Here is a 26,492-nt window from a genome sequence, read left to right as displayed (position 1 = left end):
TAGGCTCAGAAACACTGCTTGGCTCAACTAGGAGAGGAACCATTGTCTATCCAACATATTGTTTCAGAGCCACTCCTTTCTCCAAACACTGCAAAAACCTGATGAATGGTTTCCCCACAACTTTGGAAAGATTGTGGAAGCTCATGAAAATCAAGTTGTTCCTGTGTTTTGATTGAGCTGTCCCTTTAATAAAGGCTTTGAGGTCTATAAAAAACTCCCAATGCTGTGTTTGCCCTGGTTCCGCCTGCCACACACACACACACACACACACACACACACACACACACACACACACACACACACACACACACACACACACACACACACACACACACACACACACACACACACACACACACACACACACACACACACACACACACACACACCACTAGCACAGTCAGTGTGACCTCTCTTCTTCTTAACCTCAATTCAGCTGAGAGAATTTGGCCTGCCGTTCAGCAGCGGTAACACTTGCATTGCTCTAGCTAAACGCCCCTTTGCAGTTAGCCAGGGAGCATGGCTCAGAGAGGGAACACAGGCAGGCAGTTAGCCAGGGAGCATGGCTCAGAGAGTTAACACAGGCAGGCAGTTAGCCAGGGAGCATGGCTCAGAGAGGGAACACAGGCAGGCAGTTAGCCAGGGAGCATGGCTCAGAGAGGGAACACAGGCAGGCAGTCAACCAGCGAGCATGGCTCAGAGAGAACACAGGCAGGCAGTTAGCCAGGGAGCATGGCTCAGAGAGTTAACACAGGCAGGCAGTTAGCCAGGGAGCATGGCTCAGAGAGGGAACACAGGCAGGCAGTTAGCCAGGGAGCATGGCTCAGAGAGTGAACACAGGCAGGCAGTTAGCCAGGGAGCATGGCTCAGAGAGTGAATACAGGCAGGCAGTTAGCCAGGGAGCATTGCTCAGAGAGGGAACACAGGCAGGCAGTTAGCCAGCGAGCATGGTTCAGAGAGTTAACACAGGCAGGCAGGCAGTTAGCGAGCAGCTCCAATCCTCCTTTTACCATGATTCTCTATTCTATTCAGTGCTGCGTTAGGTTGTGTAGCCGATGCCTGAGGAGGAACACGATCACTCACCGTGGGGTTATTGTGTAATCAGGCCGAAATAGTCGAGCCAGGAGATTTGATTTGGATGATTGTGTTGCTTTGTAGCTCGTCACAACTGTTTACACCAATTAGGGGCAACACTTACTCTGCTATAATCATAAGAAATAATCCCATTGTTATGTTCTTTGCCACTGTGTGCCGTCAACCTTCACCAATCTCCAGGTCCATAGGAATTGTCCGAAGAGGAAAGTGGTTCTTCTCTAGGGTTTTGACAAGATGCTTCTGGATGCAGTCCCACTGGTTTTATAATTCCATCAATGTGCTTTAATTGAATTGTTCAAATGAAGAATTTATGTTATTGATTGGTTGGAGAGTGCACATACCTTATCGTTGCTGTCTGATTAAAACCTCTTCTCTTCAAAACAGAAACTGTTCTGGAAATATTTTCCCGTTAACTAAAATACACTTTCTTGGTCCGAGTCATGACTGTCCTTACTCCACTCCCTGACTGTTTTACTACAACTGCTATGTAAATGACCAGGGCTAGGATAGGTACTGAAACCCAGCCATGTTGGGAGACAGATAGCCGAATCCCACACCACACTTAAAAAAACGATCAAATATCACTTTTATTTAATAGCACTAAATTGTGTTTCACAGCTCTACAGATATAGGACCTTAATTTGATCCAGAGGACATTGAGGGATGTTACTGGTTTTAAAAAATTATAATATGAACATTTGCATAAAATGGAGTTACAAGGTTTTCAACCGACAGTGACATTTTGTTTCCCAGGTAGAAATCCTTGGCTCTCAAACATGGCATGTGTGTTTCTGTGAGACGTATCTTCACCTTGCCCTCCCTGTGATGAGGCAGATGTAGCTCCCTTCCATATGTTGGACATACAGAAACATGTTATCTCCCATAATTCATCTGGAGGATTAATTTAGTCCAAATCTGTTACCAAGTACGCTACATGCCATCATACTGCCACGCTCCATGCTTTTCTGATCAACAGATTGACTTCTGAAACATATTATTAACACTAGACATTAACAGCGGAATATCTCTGACATTTTAGCATCTGTCGGAAGTTTGCCATTGTAGTCATACAATGAACAGAGAACCGAAAAAGAAGGTTTGCAATTGAACAAGCCTTTTCTTTTTCTCTGTAGCTCTCCCTAAAGAGAACATATCACTGGATTGCTTTCCAAGTCAATAAACATTACACTTCCTTGTCACGTTGCATTGCTGCTGTCTGGCTGTGCAGCCTGTGGTAGTGAAAAGAGAAAACGTGCTACAGTATTGTGTATTAATAATTATATAGTAATAACTTATTAACCTCTTCGGTTAAGGACGTCTTTTCTTGAATGGCTCATTAGTTCGCTTCATTGTAGGTTGTTTTTAGTGGAGAGCAAAGTGTCGGCCAGTTAGAGCTGGGAAAACCTACTGTACCTTAAAGAGAGAGAAATCCCTTGTCTGTAGTGGCCTATACAATGTTCTACTCAACTACCTCTGTTTCAGGTTTAATACTTCAATGGAAATGTTCTTAAATGTATACAACTGCTGTATATAGAATCAACCTGCGATTTGGCTTAGACTTAAAATCACCCTTTGATTCTGAGAGATGTTCCTTTCAGTGTTTATCTATTCAACATATCACTGTCCCCAAATGACACCAATCCCGGACACATTATACACACTTTTAAACCCCTCAACATTTCTCATCAAGTTACCCCCTGCTGTACAATATTGTGGTAGATATTGTTGCTGTGTTGACACACGTAGTAAAATATGGAAATGGAATGAACAGATCCCAACAATAGCGTACACTGTCATTATGGAGATATATGACTTATAATTCCTCCCCTCTTTTCGGGCCCAATCATCACAACACTGCAGCAGAATCCCAGGATGCTCTCCTTTGGACTCAGCTTTTTGCATGTTCCTCTGTAGCAAGGCGCTCGCATACGTTAACATATTGAATTTGGATTAGGCAGTGGGCACAGTGAGGGAGACAAAAGAGGAACGTTGTGGTTGTAGAGAGAAAGAGATTAGGATCCGGGTCTTTGAGCAGAGCATGGATGGACGGAGTCATTGCTGTATCTTATAAACCACGCCAGCAGAATGAGTCTTACTTCCAAAAGACACTATCACACTTTAATCTGTGTTGCTACAGCCTTTCATTTCTCTCTCACCCTCTGGGTGGTTTTCTTCAACAACATTTTTATTTTCATCTTTTCATTTCAGGGCAAACGCTGTTACTTTGATTATTAGAAACGCTGTATGTATTATTATGTCAAGCGGATGAAGCCTGTCAGTCATGTATGTACAGTAGACATCTAGCCTTTTCACCAGATGTCTGTGGAGAGTGTATGATAGAACACTAATAATGAGGCAGATACGCATGTTGTTTTAGTCCTTTAGAACACACATGTAGCGACCCAATGACCCCAAAACCTTTCAACCCTTATTTTTCTCCCCCTCAGTGTCCCCACAACCTTTCAACCCTTATCTTTCTCCCCTCAGTGTCCCCACAACCTTTCAACTCTTATCTTTCTCCCCTCAGTGTCCCCACAACCTTTCAACCCTTATCTTTCTCCCCTCAGTGTCCCCATAACCTTTCAACCCTTATCTTTCTCCCCTCAGTGTCCCCACAACCTTTCAACTCTTATCTTTCTCCCCTCAGTGTCCCCACAACCTTTCAACCCTTATCTTTCTCCCCTCAGTGTCCCCATAACCTTTCAACCCTTATCTTTCTCCCCTCAGTGTCCCCACAACCTTTAAACCCTTATCTTTCTCCCCTCAGTGTCCCCACAACCTTTCAACCCTTATCTTTCTCCCCTCAGTGTCCCCACAACCTTTAAACCCTTATCTTTCTCCCCTCAGTGTCCCCACAACCTTTCAACTCTTATCTTTCTCCCCTCAGTGTCCTCACAACCTTTCAACCCTTATTTTTCTCCCTCAGTGTCCCCACAACCTTTCAACCCTTATCTTTCTCCCCTCAGTGTCCCCACAACCTTTCAACCCTTATCTTTCTCCCCTCAGTGTCCCCACAACGTTTCAACCCTTATCTCTCCCCCTCAGTGTCCCCACAACCTTTCAACCCTTATCTTTCTCCCCTCAGTGTCCCCACAACGTTTCAACCCTCATCCCTATTCCCCTCGGTGACCCCACAACCCTTCAACCCTCACCTCTCTCCCCCGCAGTCTCTATGTCCGTCTCTCTCCCCCTCTCAACCTCTCTCCATCTCTCTCCTCTCGATCTCTCTAATAGTATATCTTCCCTCTCTTCCACTGTGTTGTTGCTCTATATGATGTTAAACTGTGTATTCTAGGTATGCCTTGAGTGTTTCTGTGTGTGTGTGTGTGTGTGTGTGTGTGTGTGTGTGTGTGTGTGTGTGTGTGTGTGTGTGTGTGTGTGCGTGCGTGCGTGCGTGCGTGCGTGCGTGCGTGCGTGCGTCTATTCAGCCCATGATGCATATGCTCGAGAGAAGTCAGAGGGCACCAATGTAAAAAGAAAAAGGGGCCCTCCAGGTGACTGTGCTGTGCTCAGAGCCTACCGCTGACAGGGACGTAATGTGTCTTCAATCTGTGTGTGAAATCAGCTCTAATTCAGCCATATGATAGGGGAAAAAAGACCATGCAGCCAGGCAGACAGCACACGTTAACCAGGGAGGACCAGGAGACACGTTAACCAGGGAGGACCAGGAAACATGTTAACCAGGGAGCACCAGGAAACACGTTAACCAGGGAGCACCAGAAGACACGTTAACCGGAGAGCACCAGGAGACATGTTAACCGGGGTGGACCAGGAGACATGTTAACCGGGGTGGACCAGGAGACACGTTAACCGGGGTGGACCAGGAGACACGTTAACCGGGGTGGACCAGGAGACACGTTAACCGGGGTGGACCAGGAGACACGTTAACCAGGGAGCACCAGGAGACACGTTAACCAGGGAGGACCAGGAAACATGTTAACCGGAGTGCACCAGGAGATACGTTAACCGGGGTGGCCCAGGAGACACGTTAACCGGGGTGAACCAGGAGACACGTTAACCGGGGTGGACCAGGAGACACGTTAACCGGGGTGGACCAGGAGACACGTTAACCGGGGTGGACCAGGAGACACCTTAACCAGGGAGCACCAGGAGACACGTTAACCAGGGAGGACCAGGAAACACGTTAACCGGGGAGCACCAGGAAACACGTTAACCAGGGAGCACCAGGAGACACGTTAACCAGGGAGCACCAGGAGACACGTTAACCAGGGAGGACCAGGAGACATGTTAACCAGGGAGCACCAGGAGACACGTTAACCAGGGAGGACCAGGAGACACGTTAACCAGGGAGCACCAGGAGACACGTTAACCAGGGAGCACCAGGAGACACGTTAACCAGGGAGGACCAGGAGACACGTTAACCAGGAAAAACCAGGAGACACGTTAACCAGGGAGGACCAGGAGACACGTTAACCAGGGAGCACCAGGAGACACGTTAACCAGGGAGGACCAGGAGACACATTAACCGGGGAGGACCAGGAGACACGGTAACCAGGGAGGACCAGGAGACACATTAACCGGGGTGGACCAGGAGACACGTTAATCAGGGAGGACCAGGAAACACAATAACCAGGGAGGACCAGAAGACACGTTAACCTGGGAGGACCAGGAGACACGTTAACCGGGGTGGACCAGGAGACACATTAACCAGGGAGGACCAGAAGACACGTTAACCAGGGAGTACCAGGAGACACGTTAACCGGGGTGGACCAGGAGACACATTAACCGGAGAGCACCAGGAGACACGTTAACCGGGGAGGACCAGGAAACACGTTAACCAGGGAGCACCAGGGGACACGGTAACCGGAGAGCACCAGGAGACACGTTAACCGGGGTGGACCAGGAGACACGTTAACTGGGGTGGACCAGGAGACACGTTAACCGGGGTGGACCAGGAAACATGTTAACCAGGGAGCACCAGGAGACATGTTAACCGGGGTGGACCAGGAGACACATTAACTGGGGTGGACCAGGAGACACGTTAACCAGGGAGCACCAGGAGACATGTTAACCAGGGAGGACCAGGAGACACGTTAACCAGGGAGCACCAGGAGACACGTTAACCAGGGAGCACCAGGAGACACGTTAACCAGGGAGCACCAGGAGACACGTTAACCAGGGAGCACCAGGAGACACGTTAACCAGGGAGGACCAGGAGACACGTTAACCAGGGAGGACCAGGAGACATGTTAACCGGGGTGGACCAGGAGACACGTTAACCGGGGTGGACCAGGAGACACGTTAACCGGGGTGGACCAGGAGACACATTAACCAGGGAGGACCAGGAGACACATTAACCAGGGAGGGCCAGAAGACACGTTAACCAGGGAGGACCAGGAGACACGTTAACCAGGGAGGGCCAGAAGACACGTTAACCAGGGAGGACCAGGAGACACGTTATCCAGGGAGGACCAGGAGACACATTAACCAGGGAGGACCAGAAGACACGTTAACCAGGGAGGACCAGGAGACACGTTATCCAGGGAGGACCAGGAGACACATTAACCAGGGAGGGCCAGAAGACACGTTAACCAGGGAGGACCAGGAGACACGTTATCCAGGGAGGACCAGGAGACACATTAACCAGGGAGGGCCAGAAGACACGTTAACCAGGGAGGACCAGGAGACACGTTAACCGGGGTGGACCAGGAGACACATTAACCAGGGAGGACCAGGAGACACATTAACCAGGGAGGGCCAGAAGACACGTTAACCAGGGAGGACCAGGAGACACGTTAACCGGGGTGGACCAGGAGACACATTAACCAGGGAGGACCAGAAGACACGTTAACCAGGGAGGACCAGGAGACACGTTAACCGGGGTGGACCAGGAGACACGTTAACCAGGGAGGACCAGGAGACACGTTAACCAGGGAGGACCAGGAGACACGTTAACCAGGGAGGATCAGGAGACACGTTAACCAGGGAGGACCAGGAGACACGTTAACCAGGGAGGACCAGGAGACACGTTAACCGGGGAGCACCAGGAGACATGTTAACCAAGGAGGATCAGGAGACACGTTAATCAGGGAGGACCAGGAGACACGTTAACCAGGTAGGAACAGGAGACATGTTCCGGGATTACTCCAGTGGCATTGAGGAGTACATCACATCTATCATTGGCTTCATCAATAAGTGCAATCTATGCCATCATCCAAACAGTGACCGTATGTACACACCCCAACCAGAAGCCATGAATTGCAGGCAGCATACGCACTGAGATAAAGGCTAGAGCTGCCACTTTCAAGGAGTGGGACTCTAACCCGGAAGCTTAAAAGAAATCCCGCTATGCCCTCCTACGAACCATCAAACAGGCAAAGCGTCAATATAGGACTAAGATTGAATCGTACTACACCTGCTCTGACGCTTGTCGGATGTGGTAAACCAATACAGACTACAAAGGGAAGCACTGCCGATAGCTGCCCAGTGACATGAGCCTACCGGACGAGCTAAACTACTTCTATGCTCGCTTCGAGGCAAATAACACTGAAACATGCATGAGAGCACCAGCTGTACCGATGCTGTGTGATCACGCTCTCCGAAGCCAATGTGAGTAAGACCTTTATACAGGTCAACATTCACAAGGCCGCAGGGCCAGATGAATTACCAGGACATGTACTGCGAGCATGCGCTGACCAACTAGCAAGTGTCTTCAATGACATTTTCAACCTCTCCCTGTCCGCGTCTGTAATACCAACATGTTTTAAGCAGACCACCATAATGGCTGTGTGGTGCCAGGACAACAACCTCTCCCTCAACATGATCAAGACTAAGGAGATGATTGTGAACTACAGGAAAAAGAGGACCGAGCACGTCCCCCATTCTCATTGAGAGGGCTGCAGTGGAGCAGGTTGAGAACCTCTAGTTCCTTGGTGTCCACATCACCAACAAACTAACATGGTCCGAGCACACCATGACAGTCGTGAAGCAGGCACGACAAAACCTATTCCCCCTCAGGAGAATGAAAATATTTGGCATGGTCCTCAGTTCCTCAAAGGTTCTACAGCTGCACCATCGAGAGCATCCTGACAGGTTGCATCATTGTCTGGTATGGCAACTACTCAGCCCCTGACCGCAAGGCACTACAGAGGGTAGTGAGAACGGCCCAGTACATCACTGGGGCCAAGCTTCCTGCCATCCAGCACCTCTATACCAGGCGGAGTCAGAGGAAGGCCCTAAAAATTGTCAAAGACTCCAGCCACGGTAGTCATAGACTGTTCTCTCTGCTACCGTACGGCAAGCGGTACTGGAGTACCAAGTCTAGGTCCAAGAGACTTCTAAACAGCTTCTACCCCCAAGCCATAAGACTCTTGAACATCTAGTCAAATGGCTACCCAGACTATTTGCATTGTCCCCCTCCCCTCTCCCCTCTCCACTCCACTGCCACTCTCTGTTGTCATCTCTGCATAGTCACTTTCATTACCTACATGTACATACTACCTCAACTAACCGGGTCCCCCGGCACATTGACTCTGTACCGGCACCCCCCTTTATATATTGTTATTTTTTTCTGCTGCTTTTTAATTACTTGTTACTTTTGTCTCTTATTCTTATCTGTATTTTTTTAAACGGCACTGTTGGTAAGTTAGCATTTCACTGTAAGGTCCTGTTGGTAAGTTAGCATTTCACTGTAAGGTCCTGTTGGTAAGTTAGCATTTCACTGTAAGGTCCTGTTGGTAAGTTAGCATTTCACTGTAAGGTCCTGTTGGTAAGTTAGCATTTCACTGTAAGGTCCTGTTGTATTCAGCATTTCACTGTAAGGTCCTGTTGTATTCAGCATTTCACTGTAAGGTCCTGTTGTATTCAGCATTTCACTGTAAGGTCCTGTTGTATTCAGCATTTCACTGTAAGGTCCTGTTGTATTCAGCATTTCACTGTAAGGTCCTGTTGTATTCAGTATTCAGCATTTCATTTCACTGTAAGGTCCTGTTGTATTCAGCATTTCACTGTAAGGTCCTGTTGTATTCAGCATTTCACTGTAAGGTCCTGTTGTATTCAGCATTTCACTGTAAGGTCCTGTTGTATTCAGCATTTCACTGTAAGGTCCTGTTGTATTCAGCATTTCACTGTAAGGTCCTGTTGTATTCAGCATTTCACTGTAAGGTCCTGTTGTATTCAGCATTTCACTGTAAGGTCCTGTTGTATTCAGCATTTCACTGTAAGGTCCTGTTGTATTCAGCATTTCACTGTAAGGTCCTGTTGTATTCAGCATTTCACTGTAAGGTCCTGTTATATTCAGCATTTCACTGTGTTGTATTCAGCATTTCCTGTTGTATTCAGCATTTCACTGTAAGGTCCTGTTGTATTCAGCATTTCACTGTAAGGTCCTGTTGTATTCAGCATTTCACTGTAAGGTCCTGTTGTATTCAGCATTTCACTGTAAGGTCCTGTTGTATTCAGCATTTCACTGTAAGGTCCTGTTGTATTCAGCATTTCACTGTAAGGTCCTGTTGTATTCAGCATTTCACTGTAAGGTCCTGTTGTATTCAGCATTTCACTGTAAGGTCCTGTTGTATTCAGCATTTCACTGTAAGGTCCTGTTGTATTCAGCATTTCACTGTAAGGTCCTGTTGTATTCAGCATTTCACTGTAAGGTCCTGTTGTATTCAGCATTTCACTGTAAGGTCCTGTTGTATTCAGCATTTCACTGTAAGGTCCTGTTATATTCAGCATTTCACTGTAAGGTCCTGTTGTATTCAGCATTTCACTGTAAGGTCCTGTTGTCTTCAGCATTTCACTGTAAGGTCCTGTTGTATTCAGCATTTCACTGTAAGGTCCTGTTGTATTCAGCATTTCACTGTAAGGTCCTGTTGTATTCAGCATTTCACTATAAGGTCCTGTTGTATTCAGCATTTCACTGTAAGGTCCTGTTGTATTCAGCATTTCACTGTAAGGTCCTGTTGTATTCAGCATTTCACTGTAAGGTCCTGTTGTATTCGGCGCATGTGACTAATACAATTTGATTTGATTTGGTATGCTTAACGCCAGCAAACAGAGAAATGTCACAGAGCCACATGGGGGAATATTTCAGGGGGAATCCGCAGTAAGCAGTTGGCTGTTCACATGCATTCAGAGCCTTCGTGTTATTAATGGTGTCAAGGCATGTCCTGTCCTACCATGCCTTGGCTGTCACCAGAGGAAGGAGAGACTGGATTAGTATTCCGCTGCAGGGCCCAGCTGGTGATCTCTCAGTAAAATGGGACGTCCAGAAACACTCCGTCACTCTGCCACCAGTCAAGCCCTGTCCCATTGATCCAGCCCCGCCGTCACAGCCAATCAGAGCCAGAGACTAAGGAGGGAGGGGGGACTGGAGGGGGAGGTGAGGTGGAGTGTATGATGCATTCTAGACTGTGTTTGTGTTATGTCTACCTGGCAGGCACCTGGCTGTTGTCTGTGTGAGGCTGGGAGGTGAGTGAGTGTGTGGAGACAGAATTACCTCTTGGTGGTAAATGCTTTCTAGTAACAAATGGTAGCTTTCTCTCTCTGCCCTTTGGTGAGGAAAACATACGTACACACACACACATGCACACACATACGCACATGCGCACACACACACGCACATGCGCACACACACACGCACATGCACACACATTCCCAATTTTAACGTATTACCTTGCTCCTACTAGACAGGGGACACCTCATGTTATGGCCTTGAGTGTGATGTGAGAAATGTTTTATTAATTAATTCGCTATGAATTATGGAATCTTCCTACTATTTAAACTCATCAGAGAATACATGGTCCATTAAAAAGGATGATGAAGTACATTGTTAGGCAAATTAGAGTCAATTATTTTATCTTGAGGAAGCAGTGAACTATAGTTTTTTGGAATGACACAGGTGTAAAGGTTTTGTCTAGGAAGTAAAAACGACATTCCACTGTGTCTGAAAGACATTCATGGTACCACAAAGTGATCCTTTCAACTGTGGCACCGCATATATTGTGTGACCATTTTACAGAACGACTACTGTGTAATATTGAGGTTTTGCCCTCTGTTTAATATCTGCCACTCGACAGTAACGATACATTGACGGTGAGCTATTACACAAATATACGTCCTAATACTTCAGCCAGCCACTTGTGTGCTTTTTGTGAGTTTTCCCAAGGCCTCTCTCAGGGTGCTTACCAAATAACACTCTATCCCCTATATAGTGCACGGGCCCTGGTCAAAAGTAGTACACCATATATGTAACAGGATACCATTTGGGATGCACCCTCGATGTGATTGGAATAGGATTTAATCCAGCGGATGCATGTGTTAAGGTCTGCATCAATCTGTTAGACACTCTTCACGCTTTCGCTGATTGGAGATTTGTCCTGTGCTCTTGCCTCAGTTCCATTTGATTAAGCCTGAAGCCTGAATCCCAGAGGCTGCATGCGGGAGGAAATCTGAGGCTGGGATTGGCTGAGGAGATGGGTGGAGTTACCAGTCGGCTACTGGGTGATGCCACATCCTCACCTGTCCTCGCACCCAGGACAATTCTTTTGAAAGGTCATGTTACTAATTTCACAAATGGAAATTTGCCCCTGTACCTCACTGGGCCAATTGTGCGCCGCACTATGGGACTCCCAATAACGACCGGTTGTGATACAGCCTGGATTCAAACCAGGGTGTCTGTAGTTTTTATTTTTTTATTTTACCTTTATTTAACTCAGCAAGTCAGTTAAGAACAAATTCTTATTTTCAATGACAGCCTAGGAACAGTGGGTTAACTGCCTGTTCAGGGGCAGAACGACAGATTTGTACCATGTCAGCTCGGGGATTTGAACTTGCAACCTTTCGGTTCCTAGTCCAACACTCTAACCACTAGGCTACCCTGTAGTGACGCCTCTAACACTCGGGAGCCTAAACACATGACACATGAAACATATGAAAACCACGTTTGACTCCGTTCCATTTATTCCATTCCTCCCACCAGCCTCCACTGCCGTGAACATTTGACATGAGTGTATGGTAGATATTATTAGTATATTGTAATATTACAAAATGACTCTGGAATCACCAGTAGGCTACAGCAGAGGTGTTCAACTGTGACCCTACGAGGTCCGGAGCCTGCTGGTTTTCTGTTCTACCTGATATTCATTTCCCTCACCAGTTGTCCCATGTCTAAATCAATCCCTGATTAGAGAGGAAGAATGAAAAACTGCAGTGGAACTGGCTTCTTGGTCCAGAGTTGAGTTTGAAGGGAATCTGCTATCTGATATCCTTTTTTGTTGTTGTTGCGACTTTTAGATTCTGTTTGAAATGAAAGCACTATATAAAATAAATCTATTATTATTATTATTATCTGCACTATGCCTCCCAAGCCAAATAGGCAGGCTGAGAGAAAGGCATCAAACTAGATTTGGACCAGCGGTATCTGACAGTAGAGACACTGACCTTCTCTCGTCATATCAGATGGGGTTTTTATCTGCCAGACAAAATGTCAGAATGCACTTTCCTCCTCAGCAGAATCCAATTGACACTGGCTCCCTCCCCCATCCTCGCCCTCTTCCCATCCCTCCATCGCAGCCCCCTATTCACAAACGCTAGAACTCTGAGCGAGACAACCCCTATACTACAGCTGTCACTCAAGGGAGGAGAAGCATAACATGAACAGGTTATTCAGACGTTTGGAAAAAAGAGAAAGAATCAAAGTGGTTTGGAACTTGGAACTTTGACCATTTTACTCTCTCATTGAAATATGTCTGTACCAAACGGATATAGGCCTACTCAGTGTATAGGTTTTAGTATGCATGGTATTTCTGAGTGGCCATACATTTTGCCCGTAGGCTTTAGGAGGACAAATGAATAAAGCCACGGTAAAATGAAAGAGACAAATTGTTTCATAAAGTCATGGAATCTAGTTGAAAATACAGGGTTGGATGAAATGATTTCCCTCAAGGCACCATTCACTGAGGGATTAGAGACTGTGTAATAGAGCAAGACGGACCACTGCTAGAGTTAGGGCAGCCACGGCACTGCCAAAAGCTCTCAGTCAGATGGATGAGATTGGAGTTCTCCATCACACCTGGAATGAAAAACTTTGCATAAGATGTGCAGATAAAGAAAATGAAGGTGTGGTGGATAGAGTAGATCATTGTGGTGCTGTATAACCAGTCACATAATGAACGTGTGGTGACTAAAGTAGATCATTGAGGTGCTGTATAACCAGTCACATAATAAATGTGTGGTGACTAAAGTAGTTAATTCAGGTGCTGTATAACCAGTCACATAATGAAGGTGTGTTGACTAAAGTAGTTAATTCAAGGTGCTGTATAACCAGTCACATAATGAAGGTGTGGTGACTAAAGTAGTTAATTCAGGTGCTGTATAACCAGTCACATAATAAATGTGTGGTGACTAAAGTAGTTAATTCAGGTGCTGTATAACCAGTCACATAATGAAGGTGTGTTGACTAAAGTAGTTAATTCAGGTGCTGTATAACCAGTCACATAATGAAGGTGTGTTGACTAAAGTAGTTAATTCAGGTGCTGTATAACCAGTCACATAATGAAGGTGTGGTGACTAAAGTAGATCATTGAGGTGCTGTATAACCAGTCACATAATGAATGTGTGGTGACTAAAGTAGATCATTGAGGTGCTGTATAATCAGCCACATAATGAGGCGTGGTGACTAAAGTAGTTAATTCAGGTGCTGTATAACCAGTCGCATAATGAAGGCGTGGTGACTAAAGTAGTTAATTCCGGTGCTGTATAACCAGTCACATAATGAATGTGTGGTGACTAAAGTAGTTAATTCAGGTGCTGGCTAACCAGTCACATAATGAATGTGTGGTGACTAAAGTAGATCATTGAGGTGCTGTATAACCAGTCACATAATGAATGTGTGGTGACTAAAGTAGTTAATTCAGGTGCTGTATAACCAGTCACATAATGAGGCGTGGTGACTAAAGTAGATCATTGTGGTGCTGTATAACCAGTCACATAATGAAGGTGTGTTGACTAAAGTAGCTAATTCAGCTGCTGTATAATCAGTCACAAAATGAATGTGTGGTGACTAAAGTAGTTAATTCAGGTGCTGTATAACCAGTCACATAATGAATGTGTGGTGACTAAAGTAGTTAATTCAGGTGCTGTATAACCAGTCACATAATGAGGCGTGGTGACTAAAGTAGATCATTGTGGTGCTGTATAACCAGTCACATAATGAAGGTGTGTTGACTAAAGTAGCTAATTCAGCTGCTGTATAATCAGTCACAAAATGAATGTGTGGTGACTAAAGTAGTTAATTCAGGTGCTGTATAACCAGTCACAAAATGAATGTGTGGTGACTAAAGTAGTTAATTCAGGTGCTGTATAACCAGTCACAAAATGAATGTGTGGTGACTAAAGTAGTTCATTCAGGTGCTGTATAACCAGTCACAAAATGAATGTGTGGTGACTAAAGTAGTTAATTCAGGTGCTGTATAACCAGTCACAAAATGAATGTGTGGTGACTAAAGTAGTTCATTCAGCTGCTGTATAATCAGTCACAAAATGAATGTGTGGTGACTAAAGTAGTTAATTCAGGTGCTGTATAACCAGTCACAAAATGAATGTGTGGTGACTAAAGTAGTTAATTCAGGTGCTGTATAACCAGTCACAAAATGAATGTGTGGTGACTAAAGTAGTTCATTCAGGTGCTGTATAACCAGTCACAAAATGAATGTGTGGTGACTAAAGTAGTTAATTCAGGTGCTGTATAACCAGTCACAAAATGAATGTGTGGTGACTAAAGTAGATCATTGAGGTGCTGTATAACCAGTCACAAAATGAATGTGTGGTGACTAAAGTAGTTAATTCAGGTGCTGTATAACCAGTCACAAAATGAATGTGTGGTGACTAAAGTAGTTCATTGAGGTGCTGTATAACCAGTCACATAATTAAGGTGTGGTGACTAAAGTAGATCATTGAGGTGCTGTATAACCAGTCACATAATGAATGTGTGGTGACTAAAGTAGATCATTGAGGTGCTGTATAATCAGTCACATAATGAGGCGTGGTGACCAAAGTAGTTAATTCAGGTGCTGTATAATCAGTCACAAAATGAATGTGTGGTGACTAAAGTAGTTAATTCAGGTGCTGTATAACCAGTCACAAAATGAATGTGTGGTGACTAAAGTAGATCATTGAGGTGCTGTATAATCAGTCACATAATGAAGGTGTGTTGACTAAAGTAGTTCATTCAGGTGCTGTATAACCAGTCACATAATTAAGGTGTGGTGACTAAAGTAGTTAATTCAGGTGCTGTATAACCAGTCACATATTGAAGGCGTGGTGACTAAAGTAGTTAATTCAGGTGCTGTATAACCAGTCACAAAATGAATGTGTGGTGACTAAAGTAGTTAATTCAGGTGCTGTATAACCAGTCACATAATGAATGTGTGGTGACTAAAGTAGTTAATTCAGGTGCTGTATAACCAGTCACAAAATGAATGTGTGGTGACTAAAGTGGTTAATTCAGGTGCTGTATAACCAGTCACATAAAGAATGTGTTGTGACTAAAGTAGTTAATTCAGGTGCTGTATAACCAGTCACATAAAGAATGTGTTGTGACTAAAGTAGTTAATTCAGGTGCTGTATAACCAGTCACATAATGAAGGTGTGGTGACTAAAGTAGATCATTGTGGTGCTGTATAACCAGTCACATAAAGAATGTGTTGTGACTAAAGTAGTTAATTCAGGTGCTGTATAACCAGTCACATAATGCTAATGATGCAGCAGAGTTCCCTCTTGGATAACAGATCCTGCATAGAGAGAAAGAAACTGTGTGTGTGTGTGTGTGTGTGTGTGTGTGTGTGTGTGTGTGTGTGTGTGTGTGTGTGTGTGTGTGTGTGTGTGTGTGTGTGTGTGTGTGTGTGTGTGTGTGTGTGTGTGCGTGTGCGTGTGCGTGTGCGTGTGCGTGTGCGTGTGTGTGTGTGTGTGTGTTTGTTTGGGGAGAGACATTTAATGACTGCAAAAACACCAGGAAATCAGCTCAAAGTGATTGTAATTTTGGACATTTATTCCAAATGATTCCAATGTATTACAGAGAGATATATGTTTTCGTATTCAAATGTAAGCGGGGTTTGATTATGATTATGTTTTAGTCAAGTATTATACCTGTTTGTGCTTCTTGCGGTCCATTTGCAATCTACAAATTATTTGTAATTATTTTCTGGCCCCCTGACCATCCACTCAAGAAAAGGTCGTCCCACGGCTGAATCTAGTTGATGATCGCTGGAATAGAAGCTCAACATGTGTCTCTCTCCATAGTCATTTACGGAGACGTGAAATCCGCAAGCGGCTGACAAACTCAACACTTTGGGCCTTCTCTCCAGAGACAGAGGCTAAGTAGAGGCCTGTTCGCCCAAAGTGAGGTTTTGGGAGTGGGCAGTTAATCACCTGGCCTCGTGTGCTGACAGATGAGTTATGGAGCAGGCCACAGGTAGAGCCTCAGTCCTCCCACCACTCCTCACCGCCTCCCACCGAAGCACGCCATGCCAACCTGACCTTCGCTTGGGTCATAAATAATGCACTGACCATAAAATACTGATTATGGGTAATCTGTAGCCCTGGTCTGTCTGGCCACTGGGTGCAGGTTGTCATCAGTGCTGATTTGGCAGCTGCTAGCTGGCTGGTTGTTTGCCGAGCTCTGGACTGAGTTGGGCTAGCGTGCCTCATGGTGGAGCCTGATGTACCAGCAAGGTCCAGCTAAAGGTCATGGCCCGCTGTCCATGGCACTGGTTTCACCAGTGTGTGAGATTTTGATGTATAGTCCAGTCGAATACAAGGTGATGTGTTAAGGGTTGAAAGGAGTTTGACAATTGTCCAAGTTATCTTTTTATTGAGTGAAGGGGATTTATTGTAAACATTTGTGACAATGTTTCTACATTATTATTACTTTAGGGTATACCTCTAATGAGAATCAACAAGTGTTCAATTTCCTGCTCTATTAAAGTAGAACTTGCAGATCTTTTAATTAAGAATTCAGTAATGAATTAATCCCACAGGTACCTTGCGGTCTGAGGAGAATGGTTTCACATTAATTCTACAGCTTGGAGCTATAGTATCACAGGGAACAGATACTGAGTTAAAGTAGAGGGAATTATGTTCCATCTTTCTCTTCAACCAAAACAAGGGAGATGATGTCATAAAAATCAGGTTAGGAGAGAATAATTAAGAATGGATGTAATGATTTTGCCAAGTTGATTTTGCCAAGTTGGGCCCTTGGTATCTAATTTCAATTACAATAATGTGTGATTAATAATTTATCAAGCTCCTGAAAAATGACCTTGTCCTAAAAATTATGAATTACATTACACCCTAAATAGGTATTTTTGACATGTTTGTAAAAAGTGGCTGTACTATATACTGATACAACAATACAGGCAACATTGTGTTGGTCATTATTTTAATAAGGTGAGGTAGTCATTACTCCTACCCTGGATTTGACTAGATGGGATACAGCTTTGGTCAGATTTGACTTTTTGTAGTAGGTTAGGATAACTTAAGCAGCAGGTTAAGGGAATTTACATAGCAGGTTAGGAGAATTAGGGTAAGTTTAGGTAAAGGGTTAGCTAAAATGCCGCAAAAACTACTTTTGCCGTCAATATCACAAAAAATGTATCACAAAAAAATGTATCCCTTCTGGCCATGGCCTCCTTCCCTGTCGCATATTCCAACAACCATTTCTATTATGGAAACAAATCCTCCATTTGCCCTCCTGCTCTCTGTGGGCAAACTGTCAGCCAAGGTGTTCTCCACTCTAATATGAACTGCATGGTATCTGTCTGTCATTACGTTGACATTGAACAGCAGCCTCTCGTCAGCTCCCATTGACATGCTGTCATTAATATTGTGGTATTACCTTGGTATAACCAATACATCCAAAAGTATACTCAGCTGAATACTTTAGTATGCACTATGCCAGTCTTTCCCAACTCCGGTCCTCAAGGACCCAGTACAGTACAGTACATGTTTTTGTTGTGGCCCTCGACAAGCACACCTGTTTCTACTTGTCAACTAATCATCAAGCCCTTGACAAGTTGAACCAGGTGTTTTTGTCCTGGTCTACAACAACAACGTGTGCTGTTGAGGGAACTGGAGGGCCGGAGTTGGGAACCACTGCAGTATACAGAAGCCTATACTTCCTGTCTAGTAGACATTTAGTTATGAGTATACAGTAATTGATGTACAGTGGACTGAAAGCGGTGTGTTTGTCCTGGCCACATTGCTCATGAATATACAGTATAGATAGTGCTACTGACTGAGAACAAAGTGCTACTGTTCTCCATCCTCCTGGCTCTCTGGCTTAAAAGGCAGTGTGACGGATGTGAACCGTTGGAAAGACATCGTAGGACAAAGTGTTGGCCCGGGCCATCGATCACTCAACAGCCAGGCTGACACTATTCTCTCTCTCTCTCCCACCGGGCGAGTTTATCAGCACTGCCCAGAATATTTAACAGGGGGAGCGGACCCGGGGGATCTCATTTGTTCAGGTGTCCATCTGGTGCAGGTTGTCTGGGATAATCTCCACATCATGTTGCATTTGCATCCTCCGCTTCATAAAATGGGCAGACTTAATCGGACAGACCGCGGTGCCCAGTAGAGGGTGTGTCTGACTATGGACCGACCGGGCCTTTGCTTACTGCTTGCTAGTCTGCGAGGCTGCGCTAATGCCGTGGCAATTATAAAAGGATTCCACTTGTTTATAATTGGTTGTTGGTTCAGCCTCAAATCTGTGTTACCAGCTTGCGCCCCTGAAATTACCCAATGAGGTTTTCCTAAACGTTGTCATTTGTTGAAATCTGTAGACCAGAAGGATTTGATATTATGGGCCAATTGATACAGTGCTCACCCTCTTGAAGAACAAGGCTACACAGCTACTGATGATAGTCGTGAGTGGAGACAATCTTATTAGCTATACATGCATAGACGGATCAAAGGTCACACTGATTGAGCTCATTAATCACATTAGGCTGGCTTTTCCCTCCGACATTGTATGGAATTCCCTGCACTCTCAATACCTCTGTCCATTGATTCCAAAAATCCATGGATCCTTGCCTAAGAATCACTCATCTGGTGTCAAAGGCCAAACATGAACCTGTTTACCGAGCCATAAAAAACCTCAACCAGCTCTAATGACTGATGTATTACTATGGCTGTGGAAGGGTTATACTGCAATCGACTCAAACTCCCTGCTCATTCATGTGACCATGCTACTGGAGTTCCTGCTGGTGTGGGCCAATTGATATTGAACAGTTGTACAGATTCAACACACAGTGATTATTAGACTGAGCACAGTGAAATTGTACCACACAGTATGGTGCCATAGTGTTGTACATGACTGGGTTGCCAGACCTGGTATTTACATTATACCCTCACAGCTTTCAGTCACAGTTGTAGTCCTCTGGGCTGATAGGCTTTTCTCTATCTGGTCTGACCAGTTACAAAATGTCAATTCTGGCAAGTCATTTTCTGCTAGCTTGCGCCGTATCTGCATAACGTGTCGAAACAAAAGACTCAATCTTCACTGCTGTTGACTTTCAGAACTGCCGTTCTGCATTAGCCTTCGTCTCCCGTCCACCTCCGTTTTCCCCACTTTTCTTTTGCCGTCGCCATCGGTAATTTGTGATATCCAGGTTCATCCCTCCCGCATCATTTACATTCCTCCTGGATGGGTGAGAAAACACAATGCAGCTCTGTATGAACGGTCCGGACAACCAGCCACGGCTGAGTGGAGGTGGAGAGATGATTCTTCACGTTGACGAGAGAGGAGAATGTCAAACTTCCCCATATTCTCCCCCCGAACCAGATGGCTCACTGTAGCTGGGTGTCAATGGTTTAGATCAAACAAGTAGGGCTAATGAGTTAAGAATGTTTTGATCCGTTATTCAAGTACCTGCATTCACTTTCCAAATGTATACCGGACCAAAATATAAACGATTTTTACTGAGTTGCAGTATATATAAGGAAATCAGTCAATTGAAATACATTCATTTGGCCCTAATCTATGGATTTCCCATGACTGGGCAGGGGAACAGCCATACGCCCACCCACTGGGGAGCCAGGCCCAGCCAAGCAGAATTAGTTTTTCCCCACAAAAGGGCTTTATTCAGTTTATTACAGTTTCATCAAATGTATACTGAATCAATACCTGTCAACATATAGTGATAGTGGCGTGAGAGAACAATGTTATACAAAAATGATTAAACTTATTGATTTGTTCACTTGTGTTTTGCAGGAATTCCACATATTGTATGAAAGTGTCCATGTCACTGACAGTGGCGGAGAACGACACAGACCTCTGCTACAACTCCAAAATGAGGTACTTCGAGAAGGCAGAGTTAAGCAAAAGTAAAGATATCACCTGTCCGGACATTGAGGATTATGTACAGCCGGGGAAGGAGCCAGAGATAGTATGGTACAAGGTAAGAGTCCACTATAACATTATGTCTGTAACATATTTCAGATTGAATGCCATAGAGGCAGTTTCAAGGATACAAATTAAGCCTCGGCAGGTTCTCCACTGAGGCTGCTTTTTAGTCCAGGATTAGGCCTAGTATGTGTCTGGGAAACCACTGCTATGTGTCATGTATCAAATGTGATACATATATTTACCAGCGTATAATCAGAACTGTATGATCATGTAAATGTATTGAAAAAATTAGATTACATTTTTATTTTTTTATTTTTTATTATTTTAGTCTAAGCATACTTGTATGTATTGTCTAGCAGCCTATGTGCTTGCTTGATGACAGTAGGTAGATTTATCCACCCATAACTCACAGCCACTCTGCAGAGCACCTTTTGAGATGTCATTTGTTTTTCATGAGACTCAAACCGTCTGGGGAAAGGGGTCTACAGCCCACGTTCATAATGTAAATAGTCTAGAAGACAAAGAACTCCTTTTCTCCCCCCCCAAAAAAAAACGACTGGAGGGGGTCCTCAGAGTCAGAAGTCTGGCAATCTGAGTCGACGAGAGGCCCTCACCGGCCCCGGCTGCCTGCCCACAGTGTAACAGCAGACTGACAGTGTAGCCGACGGAGGCCAGGGGCCAATTCATCAAAACTAGATGAATGTCGGATTAGATGGCCACAGTGCTTCTTCAGTTTCCCAGTGAATCAAATTAAAATATGGATAATGACTGTGGCCCTAGAATATTCTAGTTATTTGCTCTGTCTCTGGAAGCGGAGCTGATTGAATTCTGGGAGGCCCGCGAGCGCAGGTGGAAACAACCCACGGTATTCCAGTTTTCCTGCTGTGGATGAATGAGTTTGTGTGGCACAAGTTCCCTTTTCCAAGGGCCTCGTTCTTCCTCTGGGTTCATTCCCACCAAAATGAACTGCTTCAACCCCATACATTATTCTTCTAGTGGGAACTTAGCGATATAATGTTGTATAATAGATCACACTCGTCTTGCCAAAAACAGGAACTCAATATACAACAACACTAAATACAAGATGCTAATGCATTTGTGATCAAAGAGATATTTGAAGTTTGGAATGGTTCGATGCATTTCGTCAGGTGTCCATTTTTTCTACATGTCTACATTGTATGTTGTAAAAAGTGTAATCTAAGTCCAACTGTATACTGCTTTTCTGTTTCTTCGTGGTGTTTTACATTCATATGCTTTCTCTCTATTTGTATCGAAGGAATGCAAGCCAAAGCAGTGGAGACAAAGCATTGTAAGGAGAAGAGATACTCTCTCTATCCGGGAGGTGCGTGAAGATGACATTGGAAATTACACATGTGAATTACAGTTTGGCAGCTTCATGGTGAGAAGAACTACAGAACTATCTGTTACAGGTAAGAAAAACTCCTTTGCGGGTCACATGTGCTCCATGCTGGGCCACTGGGGATAACTTGCATTGTGTTTTTATTGGCATTGATGAATGTTCATGTTGTTTTGTCTGTCAGCGAGGCAGAGTTCATTCTTTGCGGGAGAGCGGATTTAATAATCATTGCCATTGTGCAGCTGTGTCGTGTTCGTCGTCTATTTTGGGGATGGCAACAATAGTTTAATTTATATGAGCTACAGATCTTCTGCTTGACTGAAAGAAAGAATACGTTTAGATTTTTTTTTAAACACAGATATCTGAGTGGAATTCAGGAAGAATTATGTTGCAGCAGACATCTCATTAGAAATAGGTCAGAAGGCTGACATTTATCCATAGTAGTTATATATATATACATGATAATAGTAAATCTCTTACTACATGTTGAGAGTGTGTATTCTTAGAGTGATTATCTTAATTTACCGAGGTTAGCTATCCAGCTATTTGTCGTCCTTAACGTAGGAGACTCTGCTAGCTAGCCAACAGCTAGCCGACAGCTAGCCAACGTCTACCGAATAGACTCACAACCTGGTCGCATTCACAGGTAGTATCACATTTTAATTTCATTTCATTACAGTACAACGGTTTGATTTGTTTGATCGTAGCTAGCTACATAGCTAGCTACATAGCCGTCTTTGTATCAAAGATAATTGTGTAGTCTAGAGCGATTTTCTAGGTTAGCTAGCCAGCTATTGTCGTTCTTTTAACGCAACGTAACGTAAACAACACCGCTAGCTAGCCAGCTAGCCCCCGAATAGCAGCACTGCAGAAACTATTACACTCAACGGAACGACTTGATTAGTGTAGTGTCAACAACGCACCCACTGCCAGCTAGCCTCCTTCAGCAGTACTGTATCATTTTAATCATTTTAGTCAAAAGATTCTTGCTACGTAAGCTTAACTTTCTGAACATTCGAGACGTGTAGTCCACTTGTCATTCCAATCTCCTTTGCATTAGCGTAGCCTCTTCTGTAGCCTGTCAACTATGTGTCTGTCTATCCCTGTTCTCTCCTCTCTGCACAGACCATACAAACGCTCCACACCACGTGGCCGCGGCCACCCTAATCTGGTGGTCCCAGCGCGCACGACCCACGTGGAGTTCCAGGTCTCCGGTAGACTCTGGAACTGCCGATCTGCAGTCAACAAGGCAGAGTTCATCTCAGCCTATGCCTCCCTCCAGTCCCTCGACTTCTTGGCACTGACGGAAACATGGATCACCACAGACAACACTGCTACTCCTACTGCTCTCTCTTCGTCCGCCCACGTGTTCTCGCACACCCCGAGAGCTTCTGGTCAGCGGGGTGGTGGCACCGGGATCCTCATCTCTCCCAAGTGGTCATTCTCTCTTTCTCCCCTTACCCATCTGTCTATCGCCTCCTTTGAATTCCATGCTGTCACAGTTACCAGCCCTTTCAAGCTTAACATCCTTATCATTTATCGCCCTCAAGGTTCCCTCGGAGAGTTCATCAATGAGCTTGATGCCTTGATAAGCTCCTTTCCTGAGGACGGCTCACCTCTCACAGTTCTGGGCGACTTTAACCTCCCCACGTCTACCTTTGACTCATTCCTCTCTGCCTCCTTCTTTCCACTCCTCTCCTCTTTTGACCTCACCCTCTCACCTTCCCCCCCTACTCACAAGGCAGGCAATACGCTCGACCTCATCTTTACTAGATGCTGTTCTTCCACTAACCTCACTGCAACTCCCCTCCAAGTCTCCGACCACTACCTTGTATCCTTTTCCCTCTCGCTCTCATCCAACACCTCCCACACTGCCCCTACTCGGATGGTATCGCGCCGTCCCAACCTTCGTTCTCTCTCCCCCGCTACTCTCTCCTCTTCCATCCTATCATCTCTTCCCTCTGCTCAAACCTTCTCCAACCTATCTCCTGACTCTGCCTCCTCAACCCTCCTCTCCTCCCTCTCTGCATCCTTTGACTCTCTATGTCCCCTATCCTCCAGGCCGGCTCGGTCCTCCCCTCCCGCTCCGTGGCTCGACGACTCATTGCGAGCTCACAGAACAGGGCTCCGGGCAGCCGAGCGGAAATGGAGGAAAACTTGCCTCCCTGCGGACCTGGCATCCTTTCACTCCCTCCTCTCTACATTTTCCTCCTCTGTCTCTGCTGCTAAAGCCACTTTCTACCACTCTAAATTCCAAGCATCTGCCTCTAACCCTAGAAAGCTCTTTGCCACCTTCTCCTCCCTCCTGAATCCTCCTCCTCCTCCCCCCCCCCTCCTCCCTCTCTGCAGATGACTTCGTCAACCATTTTGAAAAGAAGGTCGACGACATCTGGATAAGAGCGTCTGCTAAATGACTTAAATGTAAATGTAAATGTAATCCGATCCTCGTTTGCTAAGTCAAACGACACCGCTGGTTCTGCTCACACTGCCCTACCCTGTGCTCTGACCTCTTTCTCCCCTCTCTCTCCAGATGAAATCTCGCGTCTTGTGACGGCCGGCCGCCCAACAACCTGCCCGCTTGACCCTATCCCCTCCTCTCTTCTCCAGACCATTTCCGGAGACCTTCTCCCTTACCTCACATCGCTCGCAACTCCTCGCAACTCATCCCTGACCGCTGGCTACGTCCCTTCCGTCTTCAAGAGAGCGAGAGTTGCACCCCTTCTGAAAAAAACCTACACTCGATCCCTCTGATGTCAACAATTACAGACCAGTATCCCTTCTTTCTTTTCTCTCCAAAACTCTTGAACGTGCCGTCCTTGGCCAGCTCTCCCGCTATCTCTCTCTGAATGACCTTCTTGATCCAAATCAGTCAGGTTTCAAGACTAGTCATTCAACTGAGACTGCTCTCCTCTGTATCACGGAGGCGCTCCGCACTGCTAAAGCTAACTCTCTCTCCTCTGCTCTCATCCTTCTAGATCTATCGGCTGCCTTCGATACTGTGAACCATCAGATCCTCCTCTCCACCCTCTCCGAGTTGGGCATCTCCGGCGCGGCCCACGCTTGGATTGCGTCCTACCTGACAGGTCGCTCCTACCAGGTGGCGTGGCGAGAATCTGTCTCCTCACCACGCGCTCTCACCACTGGTGTCCCCCAGGGCTCTGTTCTAGGCCCTCTCCTATTCTCGCTATACACCAAGTCACTTGGCTCTGTCATAACCTCACATGGTCTCTCCTATCATTGCTATGCAGACGACACACAATTAATCTTCTCCTTTCCCCCTTCTGATGACCAGGTGGCGAATCGCATCTCTGCATGTCTGGCAGACATATCAGTGTGGATGACGGATCACCACCTCAAGCTGAACCTCGGCAAGACGGAGCTGCTCTTCCTCCCGTTCCATGATCTCGCCATCACGGTTGACAACTCCATTGTGTCCTCCTCCCAGAACGCTAAGAACCTTGGCGTGATCCTGGACAACACCCTGTCGTTCTCGACCAACATCAAGGCGGTGGCCCGTTCCTGTAGGTTCATGCTCTACAACATCCGCAGAGTACGACCCTGCCTCACACAGGAAGCGGCGCAGGTCCTAATCCAGGCACTTGTCATCTCCCGTCTGGATTACTGCAACTCGCTGTTGGCTGGGCTCCCTGCCTGTGCCATTAAACCCCTTCAACTCATCCAGAACGCCGCAGCCCGTCTGGTGTTCAACCTTCCCAAGTTCTCTCACGTCACCCCGCTCCTCCGTTCTCTCCACTGGCTTCCGGTTGAAGCTCGCATCCGCTACAAGACCATGGTGCTTGCCTACGGAGCTGTGAGGGGAACGGCACCTCAGTACCTCCAGGCTCTGATCAGGCCCTACACCCAAACAAGGGCACTGCGTTCATCCACCTCTGGCCTGCTCGCCTCCCTACCACTGAGGAAGTACAGCTCCCGCTCAGCCCAGTCAAAACTGTTCGCTGCTCTGGCCCCCCAATGGTGGAACAAACTCCCTCACGACGCCAGGACAGCGGAGTCAATCACCACCTTCCGGAGACACCTGAAACCCCACCTCTTTAAGGAATACCTAGGATAGGATAAGTAATCCCTCTCACCCCCCCTTAAAGATTTAGATGCACTATTGTAAAGTGACTGTTCCACTGGATGTCATAAGGTGAATGCACCAATTTGTAAGTCGCTCTGGATAAGAGCGTCTGCTAAATGACTTAAATGTAAATGTAATGTTGTAATGCTAAGACAGTAGTTGTGAACCTTGTTGTCAGGGTTGTGGGTTCAATACCTCTGTGCTGTCGTGACTTCAGCTGGCGTTCTTAATTGCTAAGTAGTAGAATTTGCACAGAGCCACTTCATCACTTTTTCTTAACTAAGACTGTTCAAATATTAAAGCTTGAACTTAACGTTCCTTATCTTTAGAGGGAGGGGTGTGACAGAATAGAGATCGCTCGCCACTGCCACCTCCACCGCTAACGTTGATGTGCAGTAACAACTTGGACAGTCTTGATGGAAAAACCATAGTACAGGTGCATTCAATCAATGACACAATGATTACAAAAATATCTACTCTACTCAGTCTTGCCCTCATGGCTGAACCCTGAAAAGAAAACACCAGAGAAAACCACTGTAGCAAGATATATTAAGAGCTGTTACATGTCAATGCATCACACCCATCGTCCATAGTGG

General features: G+C 45.7%; 1 protein-coding gene across 1 annotated transcript in view; it reads left to right on the top strand.

Moving 5' to 3' along the window:
• The window catches only part of LOC124008058 (interleukin-1 receptor accessory protein-like 1-B), a 460,524-nt gene that overhangs the window by 210,162 nt on the left and 223,870 nt on the right, over positions 1 to 26,492 (top strand). Inside the window, exons 4-5 of the mRNA XM_046318963.1 lie at positions 20,324 to 20,510; positions 21,735 to 21,888. Coding sequence (XP_046174919.1) covers positions 20,324 to 20,510; positions 21,735 to 21,888 — 341 coding nt within the window. The remainder of the gene's footprint in view (positions 1 to 20,323; positions 20,511 to 21,734; positions 21,889 to 26,492) is intronic.

The sequence above is a fragment of the Oncorhynchus gorbuscha genome, linkage group LG21, assembly GCF_021184085.1.
Source record: "Oncorhynchus gorbuscha isolate QuinsamMale2020 ecotype Even-year linkage group LG21, OgorEven_v1.0, whole genome shotgun sequence".
Taxonomy (NCBI): Eukaryota; Metazoa; Chordata; class Actinopteri; order Salmoniformes; family Salmonidae; genus Oncorhynchus; species Oncorhynchus gorbuscha.
Note: the sequence above shows the minus strand (reverse complement) of the source record. Positions and strands in the feature narration are given on the sequence as shown.